This window comes from Anoplopoma fimbria, chromosome 13 (genome assembly GCF_027596085.1).
Source record: "Anoplopoma fimbria isolate UVic2021 breed Golden Eagle Sablefish chromosome 13, Afim_UVic_2022, whole genome shotgun sequence".
Taxonomy (NCBI): domain Eukaryota; kingdom Metazoa; phylum Chordata; class Actinopteri; order Perciformes; family Anoplopomatidae; genus Anoplopoma; species Anoplopoma fimbria.
Window position 1 is genome coordinate 29,289,126 of NC_072461.1, and position 12,500 is coordinate 29,301,625.

At 44.9% G+C, this 12,500-nt stretch overlaps 1 protein-coding gene across 1 annotated transcript in view; it reads right to left on the reverse strand.

Annotated features, from left to right (window-relative positions):
• The window catches only part of dab2ipa (DAB2 interacting protein a), a 30,244-nt gene that overhangs the window by 4,433 nt on the left and 13,311 nt on the right, over window positions 1–12,500 (reverse strand). Inside the window, 6 exon segments of the mRNA XM_054611274.1 lie at window positions 5,726–5,817; window positions 6,752–6,987; window positions 7,549–7,738; window positions 8,150–8,386; window positions 10,577–10,721; window positions 12,265–12,409. Of these exon segments, the coding sequence (XP_054467249.1) occupies window positions 5,726–5,817; window positions 6,752–6,987; window positions 7,549–7,738; window positions 8,150–8,386; window positions 10,577–10,721; window positions 12,265–12,409 (1,045 nt within the window).

Genomic DNA, 12,500 nt, shown 5'->3' on the forward strand with positions numbered 1-12,500 from the left:
GAAGGTAAGGGATGAAGGTAAGGGATGAAGGAATGAGGGATGAAGGTAAGGGATGAAGGTAAGGGATGAAGGATGAGGGTAAGGCATGAAGGTAAGGGATGAAGGATGGAGGTAAGGGATGAAGGGATGAAGGTAAGGGATGAGGGATGAAGGTAAGGGATGAGGGTAAGGGATGAAGGTAAGGGATGAAGGTAAGGAATGAAGGTAAGGGATGAAGGGATGAGGGTAAGGGATGAAGGTAAGGGATGAAGGTAAGGGATGAGGGTAAGGGATGAAGGTAAGGGATGAGGGTAAGGGATGAAGGTAAGGGATGAGGGTAAGGGATGAAGGTAAGGGATGAAGGTAAGGGATGAGGGATGAAGGCAAGGGATGAAGGGATGAGGGTAAGGGATGAAGGTAAGGGATGAAGGTAAGGGATGAAGGATGAGGGTAAGGGATGAAGGTAAGGGATGAAGGTAAGGGATGAGGGATGAAGGTAAGGGATGATGGTAAGGGATGAAGGTAAGGGATGAAGGTAAGGGATGAAGGATGAGGGTAAGGGATGAAGGTAAGGGATGAAGGAATGAGGGATGAAGGTAAGGGATGAAGGTAAGGGATGAAGGAATGAGGGATGAAGGTAAGGGATGAAGGTAAGGGATGAAGGATGAGGGTAAGACATGAAGGTAAAGGATGAAGGTAAGGGATGAAAGGATGAAGGTAATGGATGAAGGGATGAGGGATGAAGGTAGGGGATGAAGGGATGAGGGTAAGGGATGAAGGTAAGGAATGAAGGTAAGGGATGAAGGGATGAGGGTAAGGGATGAGGTTAAGGGATGAAGGTAAGGGATGAAGGTAAGGGATGAAGGTAAGGGATGAGGGTAAGGGATGAAGGTAAGGGATGAGGGTAAGGGATGAAGGTAAGGGATGAGGATAAGGGATGAAGGTAAGGGATGAGGGTAAGGGATGAGGGTAAGGGATGAAGGTAAGGGATTAGGTTAAGGGATGAGGTTAAGGGATGAAGGTAAGGGATGAGGATAAGGGATGAAGGTAAGGGATGAAGGTAAGGGATGAGGGTAAGGGATGAAGGGAAGGGATGAGGGTAAGGGATGAAGGTAAGGGAAGGGATGAGGGTGGAAGGCAAGGGATGAAGGGATGAGGGTAAGGGATGAAGGTAAGGGATGAAGGTAAGGGATGAAGGATGAGGGTAAGGGATGAAGGTAAGGGATGAAGGGAAGGGATGAGGGTAAGGGATGAAGGTAAGGGAAGGGATGAGGGTGGAAGGCAAGGGATGAGGGTAAGGGATGAAGGTAAGGGATGAAGGTAAGGGATGAAGGATGAGGGTAAGGGATGAAGGTAAGGGATGAAGGTAAGGGATGAAGGTAAGGGATGAGGGTAAGGGATGAGGGATGAGGGTAAGGGATGAAGGTAAGGGATGAAGGGATGAGGGTAAGGAATGAAGGTAAGGGATGAGGGTAAGGGATGAAGGTAAGTGATGAAGGATGAGGGATGAAGGTAAGGGATGAAGGTAAGGGATGAAGATAAGGGATGAGGGAAGAAGGTAAGGGATGAAGGTAAGGGATGAAGGGATGAGGGATGAAGGTAAGGGATGAAGGATGAGGGTAAGGGATGAAGGGATGAGGGGCTGAAGGTAAGGGATGAAGGATGAGGGTAAGGGATGAAGGATGAGGGTAAGGGATGAAGGATGACGGTAAGGGATGAAGGGATGAGGGATGAAGGTAAGGGATGAAGGTAAGGGATGAAGGATGAGGGTAAGGGATGAAGGGATGAAGGTAAGGGATGAAGGGATGAGGGATGAAGGTGATGGATGAAGGATGAAGGTAAGGGATGAAGGTAAGGAATGAAGGTAAGGAATGAAGCTAAGGGATGAGGGTAAGGGATGAAGGTAAGGGATGAAGGATGAGGGTAATGGATGAAGGTATGGGATGAAGGATGAGGGATGAAGGTAAGGGATGAAGGTAAGGGATGAGGGATGAGGGATGAAGCTAAGGGATGAAGGGATGAGGGATGAAGGTAAGGGATGAAGGATGAGGGTAAGGGATGAAGGGATGAGGGGCTGAAGGTAAGGGATGAAGGATGAGGGTAAGGGATGAAGGATGAGGGTAAGGGATGAAGGATGACGGTAAGGGATGAAGGGATGAGGGATGAAGGTAAGGGATGAAGGTAAGGGATGAAGGATGAGGGTAAGGGATGAAGGGATGAAGGTAAGGGATGAAGGTAAGGGATGAGGGATGAGGGATGAAGCTAAGGGATGAAGGGATGAGGGTAAGGGATGAAGGTAAGGGATGAAGGGATGAAGGTAAGGGTATGAAGGTAAGGGATGAGGGTAAGGGATGAAGGTAAGGGATGAGGGTAAGGGATGAAGGTAAGGGATGAGGGATGAGGGTAAGGGATGAAGGTAAGGGATGAAGGTAAGGGATAAGGGATGAAGGTAAGGGATAAGGGATGAAGGTAAGGGATGAAGGTAAGCGGGGCGGCTGTGGCACATGAGGTAGAGCGCTTGTCCCGTAACCAGAAGGTTGGTGGTTCAAACCCCTCTACCGGCAACATGCCGAGGTGTCCTTGAGCAAGACACCTAACCCCAAGTTGCTCCCCGGGCGCTTCATTGCTGCCCACTGCTCCTCTGGGATGGGTCAAATGCAGAGAAATAATTTCCCCATTGTGGGACTAATAAAGGCTTAATTATCATTAATTATTATTATTAAGGGATGAAGGTAAGGGATGAAGGGATGAGGGGATGAAGGTAAGGGATGAGGGGATGAAGGTAAGGGATGAAGGTAAGGGATGAAGGTAAGGGATGAAGGTAAGGGATGAAGGATGAGGGTAAGGGATGAAGGGATGAGGGGCTGAAGGTAAGGGATGAAGGATGAGGGTAAGGGATGAAGGATGAGGGTAAGGGATGAAGGATGACGGTAAGGGATGAAGGGATGAGGGATGAAGGTAAGGGATGAAGGTAAGGGATGAAGGATGAGGGTAAGGGATGAAGGGATGAAGGTAAGGGATGAAGGGATGAGGGATGAAGGTGATGGATGAAGGATGAAGGTAAGGGATGAAGGTAAGGAATGAAGGTAAGGAATGAAGCTAAGGGATGAAGGTAAGGGATGAAGGATGAGGGTAATGGATGAAGGTAAGGGATGAAGGATGAGGGATGAAGGTAAGGGATGAAGGTAAGGGATGAAGGTGAGGGATGAGGGATGAAGCTAAGGGATGAAGGGATGAAGGTAAGGGATGAAGGGATGAGGTTAAGGGATGAAGGTAAGGGATGAAGGTAAGGGATGAGGGTAAGGGATGAAGGTAAGGGATGAGGGTAAGGGATGAGGGTAAGGGATGAAGGTAAGGGATGAAGGTAAGGGATGAAGGGACGAAGGATGAAGGGATGAGGGATGAAGGTAAGGGATGAAGGATGAGGGTAAGGGATGAAGGGATGAGGGGATGAAGGGATGAGGGGATGAAGGTTATGGATGAAGGTAAGGGATGAAGGATGAGGGATGAAGGTAAGGGATGAAGGATGAGGGTAAGGGATGAAGGGATGAGGGGTGAAGGATGAGGGATGAAGGTAAGGGATGAGGGATGAAGGTAAGGGATGAGGGGATGAAGGTAAGGGATGAAGGTAAGGGATGAAGGATGAGGGATGAAGGTAAGGGATGAAGGGATGAGGGATGAAGGGATGAGGGATGAAGGGATGAGGGATGAAGGTAAGGGATGAAGGATGAGGGTAAGGGATGAAGGGATGAGGGGATGAAGGTAAGGGATGAAGGATGAGGGATGAAGGTAAGGGATGAAGGTAAGGGATGAAGGTAAGGGATGAAGGATGGATGGTAAGGATGAGGGTAAGGGATGAGAGATGAAGGTAAGGGATGAAGGTAAGGGATGAAGGTAAGGGATGAAGGTAAGGGATGAATGATGAGGGTAAGGGATGAAGGTAAGGGATGAGGGTAAGGGATGAGGGTAAGGGATGAAGGTAAGGGATGAAGATAAGGGATGAGGTTAAGGGATGAAGGTAAGGGATGAAGGTAACGGATAAGGTTAAGGGATGAAGGTAAGGGATGAAGGTAAGGGATGAGGGTAAGGAATGAAGGTAAGGGATGAGGGTAAGGGATGAGGGTAAGGGATGAAGGTAAGGGATGAAGGTAAGGGATGAGGTTAAGGGATGAAGGTAAGGGATGAAGGTAAGGGATGAGGTTAAGGGATGAAGGTAAGGGATGAAGGGATGAAGGTAAGGGTATGAAGGTAAGGGATGAGGGTAAGGGATGAAGGTAAGGGATGAGGGTAAGGGATGAAGGTAAGGGATGAGGGATGAGGGTAAGGGATGAAGGTAAGGGATGAAGGTAAGGGATAAGGGATGAAGGTAAGGGATGAAGGTAAGGGATAAGGGATGAAGGTAAGGGATGAAGGTAAGCGGGGCGGCTGTGGCACATGAGGTAGAGCGCTTGTCCCGTAACCAGAAGGTTGGTGGTTCAAACCCCTCTACCGGCAACATGCCGAGGTGTCCTTGAGCAAGACACCTAACCCCAAGTTGCTCCCCGGGCGCTTCATTGCTGCCCACTGCTCCTCTGGGATGCGCTTCATTGCTGCCCACTGCTCCTCTGGGATGGGTCAAATGCAGAGAAATAATTTCCCCATTGTGGGACTAATAAAGGCTTAATTATCATTAATTATTATTATTAAGGGATGAAGGTAAGGGATGAAGGGATGATGAAGGTAAGGGATGAAGGTAAGGGATGAAGGATGAGGGATGAAGGGATGAGGGATGAAGGGATGAGGGATGAAGGATGAGGGTAAGGGATGAAGGGATGAGGGGATGAAGGTAAGGGATGAAGGATGAAGGGATGAAGGTAAGGGATGAAGGATGAGGGTAAGGGATGAAGGGATGAGAGATGAAGGTAAGGGATGAAGGTAAGGGATGAAGGTAAGGGATGAATGATGAGGGTAAGGGATGAAGGTAAGGGATGAGGGTAAGGGATGAGGGTAAGGGATGAAGATAAGGGATGAGGTTAAGGGATGAAGGTAAGGGATGAAGGTAACGGATAAGGTTAAGGGATGAAGGTAAGGGATGAAGGTAAGGAATGAAGGTAAGGGATGAGGGTAAGGGATGAGGGTAAGGGATGAAGGTAAGGGATGAAGGTAAGGGATGAGGTTAAGGGATGAAGGTAAGGGATGAAGGTAAGGGATGAGGTTAAGGGATGAAGGTAAGGGATGAAGGGATGAAGGTAAGGGTATGAAGGTAAGGGATGAGGGTAAGGGATGAAGGTAAGGGATGAGGGTAAGGGATGAAGGTAAGGGATGAGGGATGAGGGTAAGGGATGAAGGTAAGGGATGAAGGTAAGGGATAAGGGATGAAGGTAAGGGATGAAGGTAAGGGATAAGGGATGAAGGTAAGGGATGAAGGTAAGCGGGGCGGCTGTGGCACATGAGGTAGAGCGCTTGTCCCGTAACCAGAAGGTTGGTGGTTCAAACCCCTCTACCGGCAACATGCCGAGGTGTCCTTGAGCAAGACACCTAACCCCAAGTTGCTCCCCGGGCGCTTCATTGCTGCCCACTGCTCCTCTGGGATGGGTCAAATGCAGAGAAATAATTTCCCCATTGTGGGACTAATAAAGGCTTAATTATCATTAATTATTATTATTAAGGGATGAAGGTAAGGGATGAAGATGAGGGGATGAAACTCTTAGAAAGGTCAGAGGAACTCAGAGCTGGTCTCAGAAGTCTTATAAAGGTCAAAGGTCACCTGATGCCGGCTGCAGACTGGATCCTTTGGTGACGAAGAACAAGTCTTTGTTCTCTGGAGTCGGAGACGGGAGTCTGGTGAAGTCCACCAAACTACACACACACACACACACACACACACACACACACACACACACACACACACACACACACACACACACACACACACACACACACACACACACACACACACACACACACACACACACACACACACACACACATTAGACGGGATACTTCATATAATCAGTGTATCCTCATGAAATTACAGTGTGTTATTACAGTGTGGTGTTATTACAGTGTGTTGTTATTACAGTGTGTTATTAGAGTGTGTTATTACAGTGTGTCATTACAGTGTGTCATTACAGTGTATTATCACAGTGTGTGTTATCACAGTGTGTGTTATCACAGTGTGTTTTATCACAGTGTGTTGTGACAGTGTGTTATCAGTGTGTTGTGACAGTGTGTTATCACAGTGTGTTATTACAGTGTGTTATCACAGTGTGTTATTACAGTGTGTTATCACAGTGTGTTATTACAGTGTGTTATCACAGTGTGTTATTACAGTGTGTTGTCACAGTGTGTTGTCACAGTGTGTTATCACAGTGTGTTATCACAGTGTGTGTGTGTGTGTTATCACAGTGTGTTGTGACAGTGTGTTATTACAGTGTGTTATCACAGTGTGTTGTGACAGTGTGTGTGTGTGTGTGTGTGTGTGTGTGTGTGTGTGTGTGTTATCACAGTGTGTTATCCCAGTGTGCTGTCACAGTGTGTTATCACAGTGTGTGTGTGTGTGTGTGTTATCACAGTGTGTTGTGACAGTGTGTTGTGACAGTGTGTTATTACAGTGTGTTATTACAGTGTGTTATCACAGTGTGTTATTACAGTGTGTTATCACAGTGTGTTATTACAGTGTGTTATCACAGTGTGTTATAACATGTTAATATTGTTTGTGTTATTGTGTGACTAATGTGAATGTGAACACAGATGTTGTACTTTGTCTCCAGACAGGACACATGACACTAACCCTCCATCCAGTCCGACGCCACCCTGCAGGCCAATAGAGGGATTACAGGCCGCCAGAGGAGGAGACAGGGGTGGGGACAGAGGGGGCGGAGACAGAGGGGGCGGGGACACCATACGCTGAGGCTCTGGAGACGACACGGACACGCCCCCTGGATTAACCATGCCTCCAGGGTTAGCCAGAGCCGCAGACACTTCTCTGATGATCCGAGGAAGAGGACCTAGCTTGGACAGGCACGACTAGAGACAGACAGACAGAGAGACAGACAGACAGGGAGACTCAGATGTTCAGACTGCTACCACTCTATTGACTGTCGGCTAAATATAAAGCTATAGCCAGCAGCTGGTTAGATTAGTTTAGCATAAAGACTGGAATCAGCTAGCCTGACTCTGTCTGAAGGTAACAACATCCAGCTCCTCACTGATTCACATGTTGTATCGGTTTTGTTTCATCTGAACATAGAATGAAATAGGAAAACAATAAATCTTTGTTGGGACTTTTCACCAGACAACCGACACACTGCTAGAACGGACAATTACATGGAGTCATGGTTCAGATTACTGCCAGTGAAGATTGCTGACAGAATATCATTTATTTATTTGATTAATATTGAATAGAAACTACACACATCATCTGAGTTGTCCATCGTTTTGGAGAGGCCGTCCAATCACAGAGCTCCAGTTTTTTCAATCCAAAGCTTTACAATCTCACTGCTTGAGTTTAAGAATTGTATTATTGTTGCTCACAGGACAAGACTGGTGAGGTACAGAAGTCCTGGGTCACCTGAGCAGGTGTGTTACCTGGTCCAGCTCGGTCAGCAGGGTGTGCAGGCTGGACAGCTCTCGGCCTAGGTCGATGTATCCGTCGAAGCCGGCGGTGTGGTTCAGTCCGTCTGGATTTGAGATCTCCTGCAGGAAACGCTGCATGCTGCTCCACTGCCGCTCCACAAAGTCATTCATGAACAGCATGTACTCCTCTTTAGTCCCGAACCTGCAACCACAGGTCACAGGTCACACGTACAGGTACACATACAAGTAACACGTACAAGTAACATATTAAAAGGTACACTTACAAGTAACACGTACAAGTAACATATTAAAAGGTACACTTACAAGTAACACGTACAAGTAACATATTAAAAGGTACACTTACAAGTAACACGTACAGGTACACATACAAGTAACATATACAGGTAAACATACAAGTAACATATACAGGTAAACATACAAGTAACACGTACAGGTAATTATTTGGGTAAACAGGTAAACAATACAGGTATTCACCTACAGGTAACAGCTTCAGGTAGAGGTCAAGATATTGAACAAAAACCACAGTCCAAGCCCTCCAGTTCCTTCACAGTAAAAGCCCCCAAGCGTCAACAAAACAAAAGCCCAGGCTTACTTGCTGAAGTTGGCGAGGTTCTGGATGACTTTGGCAATGAGGGTCAGAGTTCTAGCAGAGCGTTCGTCGGGGTACTCCTGCATCAGGTCGAACAGCGACGGCGACATTACAGCCGGACACAGGAAGCGCAGGAACAACGAGGCGCTGATGAGACGCTCGCTTATGTCTGGTCGCCCACGGTTACCGCACTCCTGTCGCCATGACGCAAACACCTCCTTCAGCTCCCGGGGGAAGACCCTGAGTTAGTAAGAGGGGGATATTATATCATACAAAGTATGTGTTTTCACAGTGTGCGTACAGTGAGAGTTCAATGTGAGTATAGTGTGAGTACAGTTTGATAACAGTGGGAGTACAGTAAGAGTACACTATAAGTACAGTGTGAGTACAGTGTGGGTACAGAATGAGTACAGTATGACTACAGTATGACTACAGTGTGACTACAGTACGACTACAGTATGAGTACAGTATGACTACAGTGTGAGTACAGTGTGACTACAGTATGAGTACAGTCTGACTACAGTGTGACTACAGTATGAGTACAGTATGAATACAGTATGAGTACAGTGAGGGTACAGTATGAGTACACTGAGTACAGTGTGACTACAGTGTGACTACAGTATGAGTACAGTGTGACTACAGTGTGACTACAGTACGAGTACACTATGAGTACAGTGTGAGTACAGTATGACTACAGGGTGAGTAGTGTGACTACAGTGTGACTACAGTATGACTACAGTGTGACTACAGTGTGACTACAGTATGAGTACAGTATGAGTACAATATGACTACAGTTTGAGTACAGTGTGGGTACAGTGTGGGTACAGAATGAGTACAGTATGACTACAGTATGACTACAGTGTGACTACAGTGTGACTACAGTACAACTACAGTACGAGTACAGTATGACTACAGTGTGACTACAGTGTGACTACAGTAAGAGTACACTAAAAGTACAGTATGAGTACAGTATGACTACAGTATGACTACAGTGTGAGTACAGTATGAGTACAGTATGAGTACAATATGACTACAGGGTGAGTAGTGTGACTACAGTGTGAGTACACTATGAGTACAGTGTGACTACAGTGTGACTACAGTGTGAGTACAGTATGAGTACAGTGAGGGTACAGTATGAGTACACTGAGTACAGTGTGACTACAGTATGACTACAGTAGGAGTACAGTTCGAGTACAGTGTGGGTACAGAATGAGTACAGTATGACTACAGTATGACTACAGTGTGACTACAGTACGACTACAGTATGAGTACAGTATGACTACAGTGTGAGTACAGTGTGACTACAGTATGAGTACAGTCTGACTACAGTGTGACTACAGTATGAGTACAGTATGAGTACAGTATGAGTACAGTGAGGGTACAGTATGAGTACACTGAGTACAGTGTGACTACAGTGTGACTACAGTATGAGTACAGTGTGACTACAGTGTGACTACAGTACGAGTACACTATGAGTACAGTGTGAGTACAGTATGACTACAGGGTGAGTAGTGTGACTACAGTGTGACTACAGTATGACTACAGTGTGACTACAGTATGAGTACACTATGAGTACAGTATGAGTACAATATGACTACAGTTCAAGTACAGTGTGGGTACAGTGTGGGTACAGAATGACTACAGTATGACTACAGTGTGACTACAGTGTGACTACAGTATGACTACAGTATGAGTACAGTATGACTACAGTGTGACTACAGTGTGACTACAGTATGAGTACAGTGTGACTACAGTATGAGTACAGTATGAGTACAATATGACTACAGGGTGAGTACAGTGTGACTACAGTGTGACGACAGTGTGACTACAGTTAGAGTACAGTGTGGGTACAGTGTGGGTACAGTGTATGTACAGAATGAGTACAGTATGATTACAGTGACTACAGTATGAGTACAGTGTGACTACAGTGTGACTACAGTGTGACTACAGTATGAGTACAGTATGAGTACACTATGAGTACACTATGAGTACAATATGACTACAGGGTGAGTACAGTGTGACTACAGTGTGAATACAGTATGAATACAGTGTGACGACAGTGTGACTACAGTGTGAGTAGTGTGAGTACAGTATGAGCACAGTGAGGGTACAGTATGAGTACACTGAGTACAGTGTGACTACAGTATCAGTACAGTATGAGTACAGTATGAGTACAGTGTGACTACAGTATGAGTACAGTATGAGTACAACATGACTACAGGGTGAGTACAGTGTGACTACAGTGTGAATACAGTGTGAGTACAGTGTTACTACAGGGTGAGTACAGTGTGACTACAGTGTGAGTACACTATGAGTACAGTATGAGTACAGTGTGACTACAGTGTGAATACAGTGTGAGTACAGTATGACTACAGTGTGAGTACAGTATGAGCACAGTATGAGTACAGTGTGTACTCTATATCAGGGTACCTGTACGAGTCAAGGATCTTGCAGAAGGCGAGTTCACAGCACATCCTCAGGTTGGCCTGATGCTCTGCGAGGTCAGAGGTCGCACAGCGGGATGGGTCGACCTCACAGTTCTCATCTGACTCGTATAGAGCTTTAATGAACTCACCTGAACACACAAAAACACAATCATTTAGAGGTTAGGAGTTCATTCTGTAGCCATGACATCTATCACAATTCTGTGTTGCCCTCCCTCAGGTATTTTTCCCTATTAAAGTTTTGTTTTGGGAGTATTTCCTCCTCCGATACAAAGGTCAAAGGACACAGATTTAAAGCCCTCTGAGGCAAATGTGTAGATGGTAAATGGACTGTACTTGTTTAACTCCTTTCTAGTCCTACGACCAATCAAAGCTCTTTAACTCTACATGTCATCATTCACCCATTCATACACTACAGGGTGAAACCTGCCCATCAGGACTCTAACTAACATTCATACAACATTCACACACCGATGGCACAGCCTTCAAGAGTATCTTGGGGTTAAGGTTCAATTCTATTTTATTTATTTTGTATAGCCCAAAATCACAAATTACAAATTTGCCTCAGAGGGCTTTACAATCTGTACACATGCTAAATGTCTTCATCAAAATCCTATTTGGATGTTGTTTCATTTGTTGACAAACTGCTTGTCATGTGTGAACATGACAAGCTGTGGTCAACTGTGGTTGTGGGTCATTTTAGAATCCACTGACGTCGCTCCACTCTCAGATGCTTTTTTTTAAACAGGGAATTATCTGTAGCCAATCAGATGTCTCTTCCATTTTCTACCAATCAAATGAACCCGCTTTTAGCAAGGTATATCTTACATCATACTCAGGTAGGTAATCGTGACAGAAAGCGGCTCCTACAGTTCCCTTCAGCAAAATGCTCCAAACGTGTTGAAAAAAACAAGCTTGTGATGATGAATCTGTAAAAATCCCCAAAACATTTCACACTAAATGATAAAGAGACTGGATGGAAGGCTGTGTTTGGATTATTCAGCTAACATTAACTGTCTGACAAGTTTCACAATAATAAACCTCTTTATCACAATAATAAACATCTCTATCACAATAATAAACCTCTCCATCACAATAATAAACATCTCTATCACAATAATAAACCTCTCCATCACAATAATAAACCTCTCCATCACAATAATAAACCTCTCCATCACAATAATAAACCTCTCCATCACAATAATAAACCCTCTATCACAATAATAAACCTCTATCACAATAATAAACCTCTCCATCACAATAATAAACCTCTTTATCACAATAATAAACCTCTATCACAATAATAAACCTCTTTATCACAATAATAAACCTCTTTATCACAATAATAAACCTCTATCACAATAATAAACCTCTTTATCACAATAATAAACCTCTATCACAATAATAAACCTCTATCACAATAATAAACCTCTCCATCACAATAATAAACTTCTCTATCACAATAATAAACCTCTATCACAATAAACCCTCCATCACAATAATAAACTTCTCTATCACAATAATAAACCTCTTTATCACAATAATAAACCTCCATCACAATAATAAACCTCTATCACAATAATAAACCTCTATCACAATAATAAACCTCTCTATCACAATAAACTTGTGTGTGTGTGTTGTGTCTTTTTTCTTTGTGTTTAGTGTTGTGTTTACCAAGGGCGTCCTGCAGGTACTTCTGTCCAATCAGTTTTAGGTATTCTTCAATGCTCTTTGTTGCCAGCGTGTTCTCTCTGAAGATCAGCTGGTCATTGTCACGGCAACGGTCCACCTCCGACATCATCAGGTCTGTCAAGAAGTCCTGCAGAAAGGTCAGCCTCATTCAGACCAAAATAACTTAATTTAACATCCTGAATGTGCAGGAGTCATGTGATCCAGTATCTGGCCTGGTC